The sequence below is a fragment of the Echinops telfairi genome, unplaced genomic scaffold (genome assembly GCF_000313985.2).
Source record: "Echinops telfairi isolate 266 unplaced genomic scaffold, ASM31398v2 ScPeMD7_60;HRSCAF=208, whole genome shotgun sequence".
Taxonomy (NCBI): Eukaryota; Metazoa; Chordata; class Mammalia; order Afrosoricida; family Tenrecidae; genus Echinops; species Echinops telfairi.
In genome coordinates, this window is record NW_022103958.1 from 19,214,917 (window position 1) to 19,231,130 (window position 16,214).

At 37.4% G+C, this 16,214-nt stretch overlaps 1 protein-coding gene and 1 non-coding gene across 2 annotated transcripts in view; both read left to right on the plus strand.

The window, feature by feature from the left end:
- CCDC73 (coiled-coil domain containing 73) overlaps window positions 1–16,214 on the plus strand; it is a 146,206-nt gene that overhangs the window by 48,027 nt on the left and 81,965 nt on the right. The window contains exon 2 of the mRNA XM_004708274.2: window positions 7,127–7,198. Coding sequence (XP_004708331.1) covers window positions 7,127–7,198 — 72 coding nt within the window. The remainder of the gene's footprint in view (window positions 1–7,126; window positions 7,199–16,214) is intronic.
- On the plus strand, window positions 8,629–8,792 carry LOC115869903. Its single transcript, XR_004046427.1, has one exon. It is a non-coding gene; the product is annotated as a U1 spliceosomal RNA (small nuclear RNA).

Below are 16,214 nucleotides of genomic sequence, written 5' to 3' on the forward strand. Positions count from 1 at the left end.
TGATAAGTTTTCAGACTGCTGCCTTCTGCAGGTTTAGTCAGGGAACAGGAACAAGTGTCTAGCTCAGGTAGACAAGTGAGCCATTGCATCATCAGCTCCCATGGCTGAGCCATCAGCATTCTCCCATGGGCCATGAACCATGGAAGGTGGTAGTCCTGTCCTATTTGCCTAAGGAGTAAACAGCTTCCCCGCCCCACAATTCTCCCTTTTGACCCATTTAAAATTTGTTCTTGTTTTTATTCTTTTTTGCTTTCTTTTGGTTTGAAGTCTTTCTGTGTTTTATTTTGCAATTGTTGGCTACGGGAGTTGTGTGTCTTCATATAAAATCTAGGACAGACAAATCTATAGAGATAATAACTGAATTAATAGTTTCTTAAGGTTATGGTAGGGGAGATTGTGGGAGAAATAGGGAGTTAATAATGAATAAAAGAATGAAGAAAATTTCTAAAATTGATTGTCATGATGATTGCACAACACTTTTTAGTATGTTTAAACCATTGAAATGTATGGTATGTGAATTGTTTGTCAATAAAACTGTAAAAAAATAGATGGGCTTAAAATACACCCTACTGCCTAATTAACATACCAAAGAAAACCCTCTTCCTAAATGGTATTATATCCACCGGTATAGTGGTTAGGATTTACAACACATAGTTTTTTGAAATACAAGTAAACCTATAAAAAGAACTTCTGCATTATTTTATTTGAAGAGTTTTCTGTGTCTCGTTAGCAGCACTCTTAGCTGTATTACTCAGATTTTTTCCTGGATGCTTATTAGTGTGGTGCTGCTAGTAAATGGGGGTGAGAGGAACATCCTCATTTTTAAAAATTAACCCTCAATCTTAGTTATACCTGGATCTAGGGTATGGGGTTTTTACATGAGTTTTGACTGTTTCATATTACTTGTGGGTCCAGTATTCCTGGCCTATCTGTGATAACAGAGCTGGTTATTTTTCTCCTTGTTTCTTTCCAGTTGTGGTAGGTTTCCAAAAAACAACTATAGCTCTGAGGCTGTCATTTGTTTTGTTGACTTTCCCTCTGTAGATTGAGTTTTGATTTTTATGAGGTTGTATGGGTAGAGCTTTATTTTTTATTTTTAATAATATTTTATTATGCTTCTGGTGAAATTTACATAGACGTTTTGGTTTCCATTCCATAATTTCTACAGAAAAATATTTTTAAAAATCATTTTATTGGGGGCTCTTACAGCTCTTATAACATTCCATACATCAATTGTATCAAGCATATTTCTACATATGTTACCATCATCATTTTTAAAACATTTTCTACTTGAGCCCTTGGTATAAGCTTTTTTTTCTCCACTCTCCCCAACGCTCCCACCCTGGTGAATCCTCGATCAATTATATATTGTTGTTATTATTTTGTATCTTACACTGTTTGTTGTCTCTCTTCACCCACATTTATGTTATTCTTCCCCTTTAGGGGTGCAATATATATCCAACCTTGTGATGGGTTCCCACTTTCTCCCTCTCCCCCCTCCCTGACCATCCCCCTACCCTCATGATATCACTACTCCCACTACTGTTCCTGAGGGGTTTATCTGTCCTGAATTCCATGTGTGGAGAGCTCTTATCTGTACCAGTGTGTGTTCTCCAGTCTAGCTAGATTTTTAAGGTTGAAATGGGTCATGGTAGTGATGGGGAGGATGCATTCAGGAACTAGAGGAATGATGTATGTTTCTTTGGTGCTCTACTGGACCTTGGTTGAATCATCCTTCTTTATAATCCTTCTTCTACAGAAATTTTAAAAAAAGTTTTATTGGCATTTCATCTACATATCATACAATTCCATAGTTCAGTCAAAACAAAACAAAACAAAAAATAGTTCAATCATATCAATAAGAATTGTAAAATCATTACCACAATCACTTTTAGAATATTTTCTTCTTTGTACTCATTGTTTGTGTAATTTTTTAAAGTTATGGCAAAAATATAGAAAATAAAATATTCTCCATGTCATTAACTTCAGTGTCACTGATTATACTCTTCATGTTATACAACCATTATTGATATCCTTTTCCAAATTATTCCACCACCATTAACATAAACTCAACGCCCCTTAAGCAAAATCTCTTCCTCCTTCACCCATGGTTACCATTTGTCAAATATGGTTTCTTTTTTAAGTAGTTTTCTTGTAATAAAATCCACATTTAATACACTTCCATAGTTAAATTGCTTTTTAAAAAGAGTTGTATATACATCATTTAGTAGTCCCTCCCCCCTTCCATATTCATTGTTTGCTTCCCAAAGCCTCCACCATCCCCCATCTCAATAAATCATTGCATCAGTCATTGTCTCTATGCATTCACTCCTTCTGGCTTCATAAACTGGGAAAACTAACAGAAACAATGAAAAACAACAAAATGAAACAGAAAGAAGAAAATAATAATATAAAGATAAAATGAATGAATAAACAAAAGACCAGCAACATTTTAAAAGCCAGAGAAGAAATTTCAGTCATGGCAGAAACAAGAAATATTTGAACCTAGGCAAATTTAGATTGGGTCAAGAGGGAGGTCAATTGACCAAGTATCATATTATATCATCATTCGATCTACCACAATCAAGTTTACAATAATCTCTGTCTGAAAGTAAAGCTGTTTGAGTCCCATACCTGTGGCTAGAGGGGATATGCCAGAGGCTTAACCTGACTAGATACTGTGCAGATGGATATTGGGCTCCCACTGTCCTCCATAGCTTTCTACAAATTGAGTGTTCAGAATTTAAACTCTGATATTTTCCCCTTCCCGTATTTGGATTTTGTTATCATCATCTTTGCATCACATAGGCTCGTTTGTTTCCTCAATGTGAACTTAACTGATGCCTCACTTAAATGGCTGCTTGTTTGAATACAAGCCTTTAAGACCCCAGGCATTATTTTAATTGATAGCTGGGCACCATGTGCTTTCCTCGCCACACTTTGCTGTAGCACCCTTATTTTCAGTGATCTCTTTGTGAAGGTAAGTATCAAGCAGGGCCATGTTTTGTTCTTGGATTGGGGCTTGAATTAAGTGGGAGCCCAGATTCCATCAGCTTGTCCACAGGTTATGAATAACTCTGGTTTATTTGACTGATGGTCATATTATGACAAAAACAAAAGAAGCAACATTAATTGACCCAACAAGAACAACAAAAAAAAACAGCAACAGAGAAACAAAAAAGAAAAACATTGTCAATCATCGCCTAGGCTATAAGGTGATTGCATTAATATCATCAATAATTTATCCAATGGCATAGAATTTAAGGTAATGTTGATATGAAGAGTTTATGTGAGTATAGTTCAACTGCAAACTGCAATCCATGAGTTGTTGCTTTGTACAGATTGATTTTGTAATTGATTGAGCTCTGTTTACATTGAGCATGTGGGTTGATGTTAGGGGGAAAAAATTGTACCTGTGGTAGTTACATAATCTGGTGTCAATTTGGGACTCGAGAGGATTAAGGGTGAAGGGGTGGAGTCTAGTCTGGGTCATAGCCAATGATACCTATGTGGGCATGACCTTCCCCTGAGAATTCTGGGAAAACTGGTATTTCCTCCTTAGAGGGAGACTCTCTCTCACTTTTTCACTTCCTTGGAAGCTCTACTGACAGTGGTGACTCCCTGGGAGACATTGCAGCTGACAAGACACATGGAACTACGCTAGTGCCCTGAGCTGGAGAAGCCACATGGACCTACCCTGATGCAACCAGACCTCTGTAGCTGGGGAAGCCACATAGAGACCCCTGCCAGCACTCAAATGCTTATAACACCACTGGATCCAAAGACTTTCTATCCCACTGGTCTGTGATCGTCCTGCATTCGGTGTCATTGCATGTGTTTCATGAGTCTGAAGAGTACTTTATAGATTGGTATCGGATATATTGGCGAATATTGGACATGTGGGCTTGGACTGGACTGGTTTGGGATGCTTTCTTAATGTACAATTACCCTTTATATAAAACTCTTTCTTATACACATATGAGTTTCTATGGATTTGTTTCTCTAGTCTACCTGGACTAACACAGTGCCATTTCTTACAAGGGTAGATCATTACCTCTCAGATTAATACCTGTCATATTAATGCCAGGGAAGCATTGAGGTACTAAATAGATGGTGGTTCTAGGTTCTGGATACCTACTAAGCCATGGGTCCCACTCCAGATCCAATGATTGCCATCTATTTCCACAGTCGTGAGGTGGCCATCCTTCGCTTTCTCTCTCATCAGGGTATTTCAGTCCTAAGTCCAAGGGTACAGTGTGTTAGTCTAGATTGACTAGAGAAACAAATCTAGAGATACTCATATGTATGCAAAAGAGAGCTTTATATCAAAGAGAAATTGTATATTAAGAAAACACCCCAGCCCAGTCCAGATCAAGTACCTAAATCTGATATTAGCCCATATGCCCGATACTAGTCCACAAATTCCTCTTTAGACTCACACAGCACATGTAATGATGCCAAATATAGTACGCTCACAGGCCAATGGGTGGAAAGTTTTGTGGATCCAATGCCCGTGGAAGCATCTCAGTGCTGGCTCCTCCAGTTCTCTGAGTGTGGTTCCTCAACAGGAAGGTGAAGCAGAAAGTGTGTCTCACCTCCAGGGAGAAAGAGAGGAAGTTCCCAGGATCCTCATGAGAAGGTAACACCCACTAGGAGGCATTATTGGGCTGTGACCTGATTGACAGACCAGACTCCACCCCTTCACTCTTTATATCCTCAAGTTGACATGAGATTATGTAACTACCACATACAGGTAGTTTGGAAGTACAGTCCAGTTTGTTTAGTTGGGCTTCCAAGTTGAGTCTTTCTGGTGTAACCCTTGAGGGATGCCATGTTCCCTGTAAGGCCAGCACCTAAGGTCATCATAGTGCTTAGTCTATGGCATGGTTAAACATATTTGAAGTATCTACTCAGGAATATAGAAAAGTATTTATTTTCCCCTTAGGTTCCCTACAATTACTGTTTTGCATCTCTTCCTGATGAGGGGTTGTTCCTTCCCACTTACTCACTATACCTACCAACAGAAATATCAGTGCCTCCTCTGAAATATATTCTACCCTTCCCTGGTCTTAACTTGATTTTCCGGTAAGGCTCTCATCTCATTCTTGTGAAGGGACTGTTGAATTGTTGCAGCCTTGTCTCAATGTTGTATAGCATCAAGTGCACGGCCTTCTCCTTTTCCCCTCTTCTTGAAGGAGTGACCCCATCCACTGTGAGGTCTCCTCTTTTGAGGTGTTTCTTAGGAATTCTACACAAAATTTTCAGTGACATTGGTTACATTCTTGACAATGCATAAACATTCTTATTAATTTCCTTGTCCCATTACATTCTCATCTTTTTTTTAAGGTAATTGTTGACAGTTTGGCCTCCTATAGGTTATTTTTTGAAGAGCACAGTAGGTACAGGTGATATTCTTTTTCTTTTCTTTTTTTTAAAGCATATGTGGTATTAACTACAAGGTGAATTCAGTGTTCAAGGTTTGATGAACCCCAGTGTAATAACAGGAGTCCTTCAGTCTCAGCCAGACCAGTAGGCCTTTGTAATTAAAAAAGAACTTGAAGTTCTGTTCCATATTTTTCTCCCATTCTATCAGGGTTTATCTATCTTGTCTATTAAGTCCTGACTAGAACAGGCAGTAGTGAGTAGCAGGTCAACATCTAGTTCTGGTTTCAGGGTGGATGAGACTGTGGCTTATATACACTCTTTGTTCTGTAGATGAGTTTCTTCTTTGAGTCTTTGGTTTCCTTTTTTCCCCTTTTGCTCCAAATGATTAGAGACTAGTAGTTGTATATTTGTCATTTGCAAAATGTTAGGATTCCAGACTCTGCTCACTACTGTAGAACATAACTTCATTAACTAATTGACTGAACTTCCCCGCAAGATTATGATCTTAATCTTTCAAACCCAAATGTCCAACCCAATGAGGTGTTTGGTTATATCTAAGCTGAATCTATAATGATGTCCTCTATTGTGCTTTATTATATATATGAATATATGTGCATATCGCCAAATAAATGCATATACATACACACATACCTTTATATATATATGCACACATATATGTACTTCTCTATCCCTGCATATATACAAATGTATACACACATATATTATTGTGGGTTTTTTGCTGTTGTTTAAATATCATATATGCCATAGCAATGAGCAATAGATCTTTTTTGTGTATACTTTTTAGTGACATCATTTACCTTTGGCAAGCAAGCTGTGTACACTTCACCCTCATTTGGTGTAACTTGGGTAGAGTTTTAAAAGCAGCCATTGGGATGCTTTCCTGGCTGCAGAAGGTTTCCAATAGTGTCTTTAGCTATATTTTTTTGTTGCCTTCCCCTATACAGATTAAAGTTTTTGTGCAGTAGAGGTATAAGGAAGATGATCGAGGTTGCTCTTCCCCTCCTCAGTCATTACTATAGCTAAACTCTACGTATTGTTCCTGATCTTCTCTGTCAGCATCTGGTGGATTTCTTAGGAAAAAGGCTTAGTAGAGGATGTAAATTTCTCTATGTCTGCAGCCTCCTGTGGATTTTTGTTTTTACTTTAACCCACTCTCTGCCTTTATGTAATTTATTGAGGATTTCTACTTGAATTGTCTTTATGACTTATAGTGTACTCAGTGGTAAGCAAAAAACGCTTGGATGTTGGTAAGCAATCAAATCCTTGGATGTTTTTTCTCCCTGCAGACAACTATCTCAATCTAGATTTAGAGTTTGGTCTTTGACTTCATTTCTCCAGTGGGGTCAAGGAAAGTAATTATTTGTCATCCTGTTTGTCCAGTGTGTGTGTGTGTGTGTGTGTGTGTGTGTGTGTGTAAGTAAGAGTAGAGGGATGCTTGTTTTTAAACCTCTCATGAAAGAGCTGGTAAGAGTCCCTGGAGTCCCTGAATGGTGTACCAGTTAAACACTTGACTACTATCCTAATGGATGGTGTTTCAAATCTACCTTGAGGTGCTTTCGAAGACAAGCCCGGAGATTTGCATTTGAAATCCTTTGGAGCAGTACTACTTTGCACACATGGAATCATCAGTGGTTTTAATTGATGAGATAGCAATAAAAAATGAGTGAGCTGAGACTTTAAGACTTAAAGTTGTAATTTTCATATTTTTATTTTTAACTAGGAAACAGAAACTCAATATGAAGAGCAGATTGGTAAAATTATTGTGGAGGTACAAGACCTTAAATGGCAAAAGGTAAGTATTATTTTCTCCTAACTAGCATTTATAGTATTCATTTAAAATATATTTTAATTTATTAAAAAGTTAATTTTTCAGTTACCTAATGAGTAAACAGTGTGGAGGTCATATTGGACTTCCTCTGGCTACAAAAGAAAGGAGACTCCAATTGCACGTGATTGCCATAGGGCAGAGGTCAGACATGCCTCCACCTTCCATCCTTCTTTATCCTATTCTGACACTCCTCTTTTGGGTTCAGCAATCCATTGCAATGGTCACACAGAACTCACTAATATAATACTCAGAATTAAAGGGGTATATTAGAAAGTTAATAGATTACCACAAGCCACGATCACAATACATTAAGGATCTAGTTATTGGTCTACAGCAGTGGTTCTCAACCTGTGGGTTGTGACCCCCTTTGGGTTTTATGGTTGGGGGTCACCACAACATGAAGAACTGTATTAAAGGGTCGGAGCATTAGGACGGTTGAGAACAATCAGTCTACAGCAACACCTCCTCTCAGCTAGCAGCCAAGTCTATCGCTACTTCTCAGTCCTCTACTTCTCAGTCAATTGGTCCTTTGGCTTCTGCCTCGGTGGACTAGGAAACCAGCCTGCTGCTCTGATTCACAGTATCAGTGTTGGCACTGCTCCTGGGTTCTGCCTCATAGTCTCCTTGCCTTGGCCTCAGGTATCTGCTTGGCTTCTTTGCCCTGTCCCATAGTCTCCATGCTGCAGCCTCTGTTGCCTCTGGTCTTAGCCTCTGCCACTTCAAATAAAGATCTGGAACATACTCCCCTGATGGTTCTGCTTCCTTGATGGTACTATGATTTTTCTCTCTTTGCTTTCAAGATGGCTCTCATACACAGAGGAATGGCTTTAATGGAAGTGCAGTTTTTATTCCCAGCAGACCCCAAGGAAACAAAGGGAGTTGACATGATTCACAACCTCTCCTAAGGTGGAGACTCAGAATACATCCCACTTTAATTCTCTCCATTGGTATAAGAGAGAACTCTCATTAAAATGGGACTATAATAACAGGCATAAAAGAAAGAATTTATAATATATCAAATAAAAGATTATGGTTTTATTTATATTCATTGACTGCATTTTACCTAAACATATTTAGGGATATTGTAATATCTCAAGAAAATTTTAACTTATTTAAAAATATTATTAATGGTATTTGGGCTTCCAGTAAACTGAGAATAAAAAGTCTCTCTGGATTTCTGACATAACACTAAGGATAACTCTGAAGACTATTATGAATCATTTCACATCTGAGAAATATATTGTGTGATTTAAAGGAGTGAGAATTTTTTTTAAGAAATGAAACATCATAACTAACATTTTCTAAGGCTGTTGATATGTATGTACAAAATCAAGATTTTTATTAAAGCAGAAACTTATTGGGGTTGAGGAAATTTTGTGAGATAATAGCTTAGGATACTTACCTGCCAGGGGAGACACCATGATCAGGAAGGTGGTTTTCCCAGGGTGAGGCTCATCCATTGCACTGCAGGTGTGGTGACCCCTGCGAATTCCCCAAATGTGGGAAACTCAACTGCATAATTTGTAGTAGTGGGGGACTGCATTCGTGTTTTCCCCTGAAAAAGACAAAAAAGAAAGAGAAAGAGATAATAGGTTAGGATACCAATATGAAAATCTTGAAATAAGTCTTGACAGTAAACTGTTGTTTGGTAAAGCAACTGTTTGGCTAATTAAACAGACTATTGTCTCAGATCAGTTGCCTGAACCATAAAATGATATATTTTATTAATAGCATTTTATTGTAGTTTGGGTGAAAGTTTACAAAGTGTTTTAATTTCCCATTCAACAGTTTACACACATTTTGTTTTGTGGCTTCCTTCAATGTTAACACCCATCTTACTGTTGTCTTCCTGGGGTCCCCGTTTCCATTTGCTCATCTTTCCTGCCGCTTCTTGCCTTCTGAACTTTGTTTCTGGCTGAATGCTGCCCTGTTAGTCTCCTATAGTTGGTTGTTAAGAGGAATGGGTTCCTTATGGGTGTTATTTTTCACTTTATATGCCTGTTTATTGTTTGACTGAAAGGTGATCCCTGGGAGTGGGTTCAGACTCCTGTAAAGAGTAATAGTCTCAGAAATCCACAGGAGCAGTTCTGCTGTGTCCTAGAGGGTTGTTATGAATCAGAATTGACTTGATGGCAGTGAGTTTGGTTTTGGAAGGGTCATAGTCTAAGGGGTTCTACCATTTGCTATCAGATTGGTGAACCTGGTCTTTTTATGATTTTGAATTTTGTTCTACATTTTTTTCTCCTACTCCGTTAGGATCCTCTTTTTGTGATTCTGATCAAAGAGGTCAGCCTATTAGCCAGATATAATCTGGTTTTTCTGGTCTCAGCCTAGTGAAGGCTGTGGTTTGGATGGCCCATTAGTCTTTTGGATTCATTGTTTCCCTGAGTCTTAGATTTTCTTTACTCCTCTTTGTTCCAGTCAGGGAGAGATCAATAGTCTCTTCTTAGTTTTGAAGACCCCAGTGATGCTCACCAATGTAGAATGTAGAATATTGTCTTTGTGGACTATGTTATGCCAATTGATCTACATGCCCCAAGAATGGAGATCCTAAGTTCTAAACCCAGTGACTCATTGTTTCTAGGTGTTGGGTAATGGATTAGATAGTTTTATCTTTGCCCTCATGTGCTCTGCTATATGAATATATTTGCAGCACGTCAGCAAAACCTTGCTTCCTTAATTACATGCCCAGAGGCACAAGTCAGCCTGTTGCCCCAAAGCACTCAATTTTATGTGTTTTGTGGGCTGAGAAATTCACTGCTGTGTCTCATGGTCTGGCTCCTGATTCTGCTGCTCTTGTGTTGCTCCTCTGATGTCAAAACTGTCTCCTGGGTCCAGGAGGTTCAATGTGTAAGGACCTCAGGGTCCAAATGACACACTCTACTCATGGCTCTGTTCTCTTGCTGGTAGTAATACTTCCTCCTTCCTGCTTCTGATATGGTTCATTTTATATCCAGTAGTATGGCAATCACAATTAACCTTATAAACAATCACTCATAACTGGCTTCTATCAGTGTATTCCTCTACCCATTGGGAAAGGGTCATTTGGTGGGAGTTACAGAGACTTAGGCTAGAAAAGCCATATTGAATAATTCACTGCACTACATCTATACATACAGGGTAGAAGGTGTAGACTTCAAAAAGTTAAGAGAAAAATGGAAGATAATGAAAAATTTTGAAGCCCTCTCATATATTTGTGGGTATACTCTCATATGCCCTCCCACATCTGTTCAACTTGCAAAGCTACCTATGTAAATTATTGTTTGTGATTGTTCAGTACAGTGGATAATGCACTGGGCTGCTAACTGTAAGGCCAGCAGTTTGAAACCACCAGATGCCCCAAGGGAGAAAATGAGGCTTTCTATTTCAATAAAGATTTTTCAGTCTTTGAACCCCACAGGGGCAGTTCTTTTATGTCCTACAGGGTCGCTAGGAGTAAGAATGGCCTCGATGGCAGTGGGCTTGGTCTGCTTAGACGGAGCCCTGGTGGCCTTGTGAATCAGATATGGGCTACGAACCACAAGGTTGGCAGGGGAAACCCACCACCTACTCTGAGGGAGAAAGATGAGGTGGTCCGCTCCCATAAAGATTTATAGCATCAGATAGTCTATACAGGGTTACTATGAATTGGAATAGACTCAATGGCATTTGGCTATTATTGTTATTGCAGGATTTTGTATGTAATAGTACTTACTATTGTTGCCTTTTATTCTTGTGCACCTTCCAGTGTCTTCCTTTGCCTTGCTTGTGTTAGGCTGAACACCTATTGCCTTTTTCTTCATCCAAGTTAATAAATGTCTCCTTTCTAGTTAGTGATTTCCACTCCCTTCTCCTCCTATCCCTGATATATGAATAATTTTACATGCAAACCTTTTCTTGACTTTTTTCGTGATGATCTCATATAATATTTTTCCTTTTGTGACTGACTTGTTTCACTCAGCAAATATCCTCCAGGTTTTCCATGTTATGAGATGCTGGACAGATTAATCAGTAGTTTTTTAAACATGGCATAGCCTTCCATTGTGTGCATACACCCCATACTTTGTTTAAACATTTATCTGTTGACAGGCCTTTAGGATGTTTCCATCTTTTTGCTATTGTGAATAATGCTGCAATGTACATGGGTGTCATGAGTATTCAGTCACAGCTCTTATTACTCTAGGACATATACCTAGAAGTGGGATTGTCGTATCTTATGGTATCTCTATTTCCAACTGTTTAAACAAGTATCATACCTCTTTGATTGTACCATTTTACAATCCTACTGGCATTTCATGAGACTTCTAGTCACTCCACACCCTTGCCAGCATTTCTTGTTTCTTGTTTTAATTATTACTATTATTGCCAAAATGAGTTGGTATCTTGTTGTATTGCTTTGCATCTCTCTAATGGCCAAAGATTACAAACATTTCTTCAGGTATTTGTGGGCCACCTGAACATCTTTGGTGAGATATCTGTTCATATCCTTTGCCCATTTTTTAGTTGTGTTATTTGTCTCATTTGTTGTTGTGTTGACGTTTCCTTTAGATATTAAAGATTGTTCTCTTGACAGATATTTCACTGCAATTCCCTCCCCCTCCAGAGTAAAAAGAGACATCCCCACACTCTCTTTTTGCTCTTTACAAGAAAGCATTTGATGAGCATGTTTAATTTTTAGGAGATCCTATTGTTTTAATTGTCTCTATTTGTTTTTCCATGAGCTTTATAGTTCTAAGTTTTATATTTAGGTGTTTGATCCATTTTAAATTTGTTTCTGTGCATCCTAATTTAAGTTTCCTGAAGATAGACATCCAATTTTTGCCAGTATCATTTGTTAAAGAGACTGTCTCTTCTCCCACTTAATTGGCTTAGCCCTCTGTGGAAGATTGGCTGTCTTCAGGTGAATGGATTTACATCTGAGTTCTCAATTCTGTTCCATTGGCCTATGTGTCTGTTATACATTGATCTATATGTACACTGGTATGTACACTATACCAGTACAACACGTTTTGGTCACTGTAGCTGCGTGGTAGTTTCTGGTATCCAGTAGTGTGATGCCTCCTACTTGATTCTTCTTCAATAAAGTTTTACTTGCCTATGCTCTTTCCTTTTCGTATAAAGTTGGTGATAGGTTTTTCTATCTTGTTAAAGAATGCTATTGGAATTTGAATCAGTATTGCATTATATCTATAGATTATTTTGGATAGTATCAATCTATGTTAAGTGTTCCTATTCTTGAGCATGGTATGTTTTCCACGTATGTAGGTCTCTTTTGGTTTCTTGCCAGTAGTGTTTTGCAGTTTTCTTTGTATCAGTCTTTTATATCCCTGGTTAAATTCATTCCTTATTATTTTATCTTTTGGAGGAAGCTATTATAAATATTGCTTACCTGATTTTGTTTTCAAAGTCCTTTGTTGCTGTAGAGGAATCCAACTAATTTTTTGTATGTTGATCTTGCATCCTGCTACTTATTGTACTATTTTATTAGTTCCAGCAGCTTTCTTGTGGAATTTTTAATATAGTGTATCATATATCTGTGAATAGGGATAATTTTATTTCCTCTTTATCAATGTATGCTCTTGATTTAATTTTCTTGTCTTATTGCTTTAGCTAGGACTTGCAGTACATTATTGAATAGGAGTGATAATGAAAAGTATCCTTGTCTAGTTGTTGTCTTTAAGGGAAATGCTTTCAGTCTCTCCATTGAAAATAATATTGAGAGTAGGTCTTGTATAAAATTTTTTTGTGTGTTAAGGGATTTTGCTTCTATTCCTATATTAGTGAGAATTTCTGATCAAGAATGGTGTTAAACTTTATCAAATGCCTCTTCTATGATGATTGAGTTGGTCATGTGATTCCCTTTTTAATTTATGTGGTATACCATGTTGATTAAATTTCTGATGTTGAAACATCCTTGTGTGCCTGACTTGAATCCCATTTGATCATGATACATTATTATTTTTGTTCTGCTCTTGAATTCTGTTAGCTAGAATATTTTTTTTGGAGAATTTTTGTGTCTGCAGCCACTGTAATTTTCTTTCTTAGTAGTGTCTTTGTCTGGATTGGGTTTTAGGGTTATGCTGGTTTGATAGAATAAATTAAAGAGTACTAGACTTATATAACAATGATCCAAAATTGTAGAGAGCAATATTAAGGATAAGGAACTTGGAAACAATAAGTTTGTAAGCTTCTGAATTATTAACAAAGAAGAAGGAAACATAACTAGAAAAATACCAGTCATGTTAAAGTGTGACAATCTGTAGTTCCAATTATCTGGCTCCAGGGACAGAAAAGTTATTATAAAGAGCCAGATAGTAAATATTTTTGATTTTGTGGGTCCTGTGGTCTCTGGTCTCTGTCACTTGACTCAACTATTGTAATGTGAATGTGGCTGTGTTCCAATGGAAACTGAAATTTGAATTTCATATAATTTTTCACATTTACAAAATTATCACTTTTTCATTCATTTTAAAATGTAAAAACCATGCTTAGCTCACCAAACCAAACTCACTGCCATTGAGTCAATTCTGACTTATAGGGAGCTTACAGGTTAGAGTAAAACTGCTTCTGTGAGTATCTGAGACTAAATATTTACAGGAATAGAAAGCCTTGTCTTTTTCCTGTGGAACTGCTGGTGATTTTGAACTGCTAACCTTGTGGTTAGCAGCCCAAAGTGTAACCCACTTTGCCACCAGGGCTCCAGGTTCCTTAGCTCACAGGCCATACACAAACAGCTAGCATGCCAAATTTGGTTCTGATCTAGATTTTATTCTATACATCTTGGGTAGAAGTCATTTCCATTATACAGTCACCTTTTTGACCCATTGCTCATGTGGATGCTCTCTCTTCCTGAAGATAATTTACTTCTGAAGGAATCTTAAGACTCATTAGTCTTAAATTTCCTGATGGAATAGTAATTGATGCAGGTATGGGAGAGTGGAACCTTGTGTCTATTCAGCTAGGAGACATATGTCTTAGGATTTATTTCTTAGAGTTTGTGCTCAAAGGTATCTGCTAGGAATAGTTTAACATGGGTTCAGGGGTTTTCTTTTTCCCCTCTTTGGGATAATTTTCAGAAGATCCTATCTCCAAGTTCAAGGTCATGTAGAGGAAAGACATACCAGTTGGCAATAAAACTAAGACGCTTATTGCATGAATTCCTGGGAACATTTATCAGGTTTGTGTGAAGTAAAGGAGCCCTGGTATGGTATCATATCATAGTAGGTCACACATTGGACTGCTAACTACAAGCCCTTTAGTTTGAAAACATTGGCTGCTCCTTGGGAGAAAGAGGAGCCTTCCCGTCCTATAAAGATTTACAACCTTGGAAGCACAAAAGCAGTTGTGGGATTTAAGTAACTTAACAACTGATGTTAAATAATTTAATCCTAATGACCATTTAAGTATAAATAAGGATATACTGAAAGATAACTTATTATTTCTTACAGCTAATACTTAAATAAGAACAAAGAGGTACACAAAACTAGATTTTGTTATAAGAGGGAGTTTTAAAATGCTTATGCAAGCATAAAATAATACCTGACAAAACCAATAAAACTGTTATTTAAGATATTTCCGTATTGCTTCTTGATCAGCACCTTCACTTGCAATATTTTTTGTTTTTATCTTAGTATCATCTTTTCACTGTAGGAGTAGGATCCTATTCCATTTGAAATAGGCCAATTAGACAATGATCATTATGTTTGATATATCAGAAACAGCCAATTTCTCTTCTCTGATTATATTATGTTCATCTTTGAAAAATCCCTTTCCACTTCTGCTGAGCTTGGAGCAATTATTCTGACAAGATTTTTAGTTCTTTGAATAGTTTTGGGAATTGCATGATTTACTCATAATATCATGTGGGCATTTGGGGAGTATCACAAAGCTGAAATGACAGCATGTCACCCTCTGGTTGTTTGGCACTTTTTCTTCTTATGCTATATGTTTGTTTACTAAAGTAACAAATGCAAGGAAATAAAAATGTAGTATTTCACGAACAGTATCACGAGTTTTAGGAAATAAATAAATAAAACATTAAAATCATAGTTCCATCTAATGTTTTATACCTATGGATGGAATGAACATTCCTATAGGTGCTTAGAATAGCTATTGCCCAATCAATGTTAAAAAAGAATAAGAATGTAAATTTGTGATTTCCATATTGGACAACTGCTCCGCCACCCACTGAAAGAGAAACTTGATTGTAAGTTACAAGTGCCATTTTAACAAGTGGTTTGCTGACCTCAACCAAAAATTAGGAATCATTTTTGCCAATCTGTGCAAACCAGCTGAATCCCACCACTGCACAAAGGAATAGCTCTACTTTATCCTCTAGGGTCGCTATGAGCGCACACTGACTCGACAGCAGTGAGAGTGTGAAGTAAGGAAGTGTTTAGAATCTGAAGAGAAATATCCAATTTAATAAGGAAAGCTATAACAAGTTTGTATGATGAAAGCACATGAATGGACTTCATAGTGTTTAGAGTTAAAGGTGTAACCTTCTTAGCCATGGAAGTTCAAGAGCATCGGATTCAAAACTTCATCAGGTCACTGGCCTCTAGACTGAAGATGACTAGGCAAGTGAAGTTTTCAAGTAAACAAGATTTTGCAGTTTTCTAATAGCAGCCCCAGGAAAATGAGTGCTTCTGTCACTGGATTTCCTCAGGTTAGGAACACAAAATCAAGCAGGTCCCTCCCCCGCTTCTTGCTCTGACAAGAAAAAGTTATTTCAATCCATCCTGAGAAGAATGATCAGAATACATTCAGAACCAAAAGCAGGGCTAAATTTAGAAAATCTATTTGGAGTTAAAAATAATCCTGGGGCTTATGTTTCCAAGATAAGTTTTACCACGATTGTGGTAATATGATGTATATTAGAGAGATCCTCAGCAATCATAGTAAAATGTTCCCACCAATGCTAATTGTGTCTTGTTTAATTGCTTTCTGTGATGAGTAATAAAAAAATTTTTTTTAAACAAAGTTTCATTCAGGTCCTCTG